Here is a 4893-nt window from a genome sequence, read left to right as displayed (position 1 = left end):
CGGGCCGCCGCCGCGGAGCAGGACTACGCCGCTCGGGGGCCACGGGCCCGGCGAGGCGCGCGACTACTCGCCGTCCCGCAACCCGCCGCAGGTGGAGGCGCGGTAGTCCCGCCCCAAGCACAGCCGGCGGCAGGTCCGGGGGCGCTTGTGTTTTCCGAGCTTGAGGTTAGGCTGTCGGAAGAAAACTGAAGTTTGTACATTTTCTCCCACAGGTGAGAGCGTTTTTAATAGATTTGTATTTTTTTCAATTTTGTGCTCTTTAGACAAAAAAGAAACTTTTGCTTTTTTATTTTTAGTTCGGGTTTGTGACTTAACGGCCTCTGATCCCTCTCCAGAGCGCCAGGAGTTTTTTTGTCTTATTTATGGAGAAAAAACGGTCATTTTGTCCAACGCACTGTGAGGCCCCACTCAGGCCCGGCCCTGGCCCTCCCGTGGTACTTGGAACCGAAGCTACAGATATATATTAAAATAATCATTAATAGTAATGTACAAAACTTTTTTTGGCCTTATTATGCAGAAGTGTAAGAGAATTTCTTTTTCAGTTTGTTTTTAAAAAAAGTGAAATAAGTGTAAATAGTCTGTTAATATAAATATATGACGTTATTAAATTCTTAACCTAGGTAGACTTTATAAAAAACAGTTTCTAGAAGCCCCTGTGGTTGTTTGTTTAACGTGGTCACGAAAGACTCCCTCGCTGTCAGTTGGAAGCCCTCCCAGTTTAACTGCAGCAACGATCCTTCAACTATGCAAGCCACCGGCCGCCTGGGGGCTGTCCGGGGAGGCAGGACGCCACAGAGCAGACCCCTGCCGGCTCCCCAGCTCCAGGGGCACCGGCTCGGGACTGGCCGGCTCTGGCCGCACGGACACTTGTGTGGACCCTCATGCGGATCGTGCAGTGTTCTTGGGTTCTGTGCCAGACAAGCAGAATTTCAGAAGTGAAGAGTCTAAAGCTGGTGACAAACCCAGCGCCTTCACCTGCTTTCTCCTCTGCCGGCGTCGGCATGGCCGTCTCAGTTCCTCCACCAGCGGAAGCTTCGGCACAATTTCCTTTTGGTTTTGATTTTGCTTTCAGAACCTCACAGGCATCACCGTGTCCTGCCATCAACGTCCCTTTTGTTTCCTGATGTCCACACCTGTGTCTGCCCCGCTTCCGAGCCTTGTCAGTTCAGGTCTGTGTTTCCAACCCCCGTGTCCACTGTGGCCCTCGGCATTTTAAACTTTCTGTTCTCTTGTCAATGACGATAAATACAGCCTTGGTTCTGGATGGAAAGGTGGTCGAGTGTTTTGTGTGGCGTTGGGCAGGTGGGGGCCGTGCTCCACAGGCTGACACCCTGCCCCACTCGGCTCCTCCCCTGGGGCCATGACGCCCCGCCAGGTGGCCAGGGCCTTGGGCAGAGCCCTGTTGCCCGTGCCCTTGCCTGGAAGTGGAGCGTTGGAGCTGGTTTCTAGTCTTCCCGTCTGCAGCTTCCCCTGACCCACTCCCCCAGGGCTCTTCCTGCTGCTGAGACTCCTTCCGATCCCGGCCCTTGCCCAGCGCTTCATCTTGCCCTCAGCTCTGTTTCTTTTTTTTTTTTTTTAAAGATTTTACTTTTTTCCTTTTTCTCCACAAAGCCCCCCGGTACAGAGTTGTATATTCTTCATTGTGGGTCCTTCTAGTTGTGGCTTGTGGGACACTGCCTCAGCGTGGTTTGATGAGCAGTGCCATGTCCGCGCCCAGGATTCGAACCAACGAAACACTGGGCCACCTGCTGCAGAGCACGCAAACTTAACCACTCAGCCACGGTGCCAGCCCCTCAGCTCTGTTTCTTGTCCCATCATCCCCAGCCCCTCGTCTGCCACGTCACCTGCCGGGTGTTCTACGTGGAACTTGTTCTCTGAGTTTGCCAGGCCTGTGCAGCCCCATCTTCTTTCTCTGCCCAGTTGTCGGCTCTGGGGGTGCACGTCCAATGGAGGGCCAGCCTTGCCCCTCCTCCCCTGGCACCATGCAAAGCCAAGTGACCCTTTGTTGGAGAAATGAGAGCTCAGGGAGGGAGGGGGCGGGGCAGAGCTGGCCACCTCCACCCTCCGGAGGAGAAGAGCAGGGGCACCCACCCGTGCAATGAGGACCACGGCTGCCTGCGTTTAGTGCGGGCCCTGGCCACAGTTTAGAATGGGGCCCCTGACATAGCATCCTGATTAGATTTGTCTCGTTGAGTGAGCATCCGGGCCTGGAACTGCCCTCAGCCTGAGAAGGGTCTGTGAGCCCACTGTTGGCGCTTATGGCAAACCGCCACCGAGTGCCCACAGTGGGTTGGGAGTGCCCTTTATCCCCAGGAAGAAGCTTCTGGTGTGGCAGGAGGGGCAAGCCCCACAGTCATTGTCCTGGGGCCTAGACCACCAGCCACATGGGGCTTCTCCGCAAGGGTTACTTCTCATGGGGTCGGCCCAGCCGCGCCTCTGTGCCTGAGCTGCAACTGTGGCTTCCACTTGCACGTCTTGGTTTTTCCTTGTCTTAACTTGATCTCAACTGATCCTACACGTGGATCTTCAGGGACAACTCGGTTGTCACCGGGTTCTGCCAGCGACTGTGTGAGGACCAATGGCCCGGCTCTGGCTAAACCCCACACAACTGCAGGTCCCTGTAGGGCAGGGCAGGGCAGTGAGGAGCAGCAGAGGCCCGACCAGCCCCCGGGGCTCTGGGAACTCACCCATAGGTATAATTGGAGGGTGGACACAATTCAGGGTCTTCACTTGACGAAGACCACCTGGGAGTCCAGGGGTATCACGTGAAGGAGTGAAATATTTGAGTTAAAAGCCAAAGGACACAGTTTACACTGAACCACAGGGATGAGGGCAGTAGGCCTGTACTTCCAGCCCCTGTCCCAGGCAAAGTCCCCTGATGGAACGTCACCTGCAGGAGAGAGTGTGGGTACCTGCACTGAGGCAGGCCATCCCAAAGGGACATCATCTGTGTCCAAAGGGACATACATCTAGTCGAGTATCATCCTTGGGGGGGATGACCTATGATGGAGCAAAACTCATAGTAGAATTCTGCCCCCTGGGGAGCACTCTAGTGGGGCATCCTCCCAAGAGCACTCTCTGGTGGGATACCCTCCTGGGAGCACTCTCTGTGGTGGGACACCTTCCTGGGAGCACTCTCTGTGGTGGGACACCTTCCTGGGAGCACTCTGTGGTGGGACACCCTCCTGGGAGCACTCTCTGTAGTGGGACACCTTCCTGGGAGCACTCTCTGTGGTGGGACACCCTCCTGGGAGCACTCTCTGTGGTGGGGCATCCTCCTGGGAGCACTCTCTGGTGGGACACCTTCCTGGGAGCACTCTCTGTGGTGGGACATCCTCCTGGGAGCACTCTCTGTGGTGGGACATCCTCCTGGGAGCACTCTGTTGTAGGACACCTTCCTGGGAGCACTCTCTGTGGTAGGGCATCCTCCTGGGAGCATTGTGGTGAAGCACCACCCACCAAGGACCATAATCTACAAGAGTGGACCATAAGGGACCATCGTCTGTAATGCAGCACCAGCCTCCAGGGACCCACAGTCCACACTGCACCACTACCCCCTAGAAAGTACCTTTGAAATTAAAATAAATGTCAAAATTTTTCTATAAAAAGGTTAAAAGACAGAGTTTATAAAATTTATAAAATTTCCTGAAAGGTAAAACCAAAAGACAGTTGAAAAATTAAGACAAAGAAAGAGACTTAGAGAATTTTTCCAAGATGTTCATCATCTGACTAATAGAACTTTCAGGAAAAAAGAAAGCTAAATAGAGTGGAGATATTTCAAAGAAGTGATGTAAAAAACATCCCAGCCAAATACCATGAATACCAAGAAAAAAGACATGTTCAGACACACGAGGATTCAGACGTACATTTATTCCCTGGGTCTTTTGTTTGGAAGCTGCTAGAGGAAATATTCAAATAAAGATGGAAAGCAGTAGAAAGAACCCAGATCAGGAGAGTCGGGAGGACAGCGGTGCCCAGGAAGACGTTGGGGGGAAATTCTGCAGCATGAAGTCCTGTTGTCCTTGCAGACTTTTCTTTCCATGTAACTTTAGGATTAGCTTGTCCAATTTTGTTAATTTTTTTTCTATGACCTTTATTTTGAGACAGCATTGGATTTATAGGTGAATTTGGGGGGGAATTGACACCTTTACAATATTGATTCTTCCCAATCCACCACATGACTCTCACTAGTTTATTTGGGTTTCCTTTGCTGTCATTTGGTAAAGGTTTTCATTTTCTTCATCTGAGTCCTGCGGCTTCTTGTTGTGTGTATTCCAGTGTTTTACGCTGTTGATCCAGCTGTGTGTTCTCGTTGGTTGTTAGGGTTGTACAGAATGGCCCTGGTTTTATGTCGTTGCTGCACACCTCACTGTGTCAGACACAGTGCCAGTGCCCAGGACTCCCAGCTCCCGCTTCCGCGCGAAAGGCGTGCAGAGCAGGGCTGTTCTCCTGGCCCCCTGCAGCTGGGTGGGGCTGTGGGACTCACCCTGGTCAGTTCCTTATCTGTGGAAGTGGCACCTGTTGCTTCGGAGCTGGGGCACCAAACTGCTGGTATGGTGTCCTGTGGAGCCAGGACAATTCCCAAGGGTGGCTGCTGTGTCGGTCTGGCTCCTGGTGAGGAAGACAGAGCAGAGTGTTGGCTGGCCCACCCTGGACACGTGGTGTGGCCGGGAGGTGAGCCTAGGCAGTAGGAGCCCCTGAGACTCGGGCTACTTATCAGGGCAGCACGACCTCGCCTATCCTGAGGGATGTGTTTACTGAGCCCGCGTACCAGTTCCAGCAGCTTTCAGCCGACTCCCTTATTTTCCAGGACAACTGTGAGGTCACCTTCAGACAGTAGGAGTCTGACTGGCCTCCCTCAATGTCTGTTTTTCACTGTTTCTCTGTGTTACT

General features: G+C 53.0%; 1 protein-coding gene across 1 annotated transcript in view; it reads left to right on the top strand.

The window, feature by feature from the left end:
• The window catches only part of FBRSL1 (fibrosin like 1), a 99091-nt gene extending 98985 nt beyond the window's left edge, over positions 1–106 (top strand). The window contains exon 22 of the mRNA XM_046641012.1: positions 22–106. Within this exon, the coding sequence (XP_046496968.1) occupies positions 22–106 (85 nt within the window). The remainder of the gene's footprint in view (positions 1–21) is intronic.
• Positions 107–4893: the final 4787 nt, after the last annotated feature.

This window comes from Equus quagga, chromosome 15, assembly GCF_021613505.1.
Source record: "Equus quagga isolate Etosha38 chromosome 15, UCLA_HA_Equagga_1.0, whole genome shotgun sequence".
In the NCBI taxonomy this organism is placed as follows: Eukaryota; Metazoa; Chordata; class Mammalia; order Perissodactyla; family Equidae; genus Equus; species Equus quagga.
The sequence above is the reverse complement of the archived record's forward strand: the minus strand, read 5'-3'. Positions and strand labels throughout refer to the sequence as shown.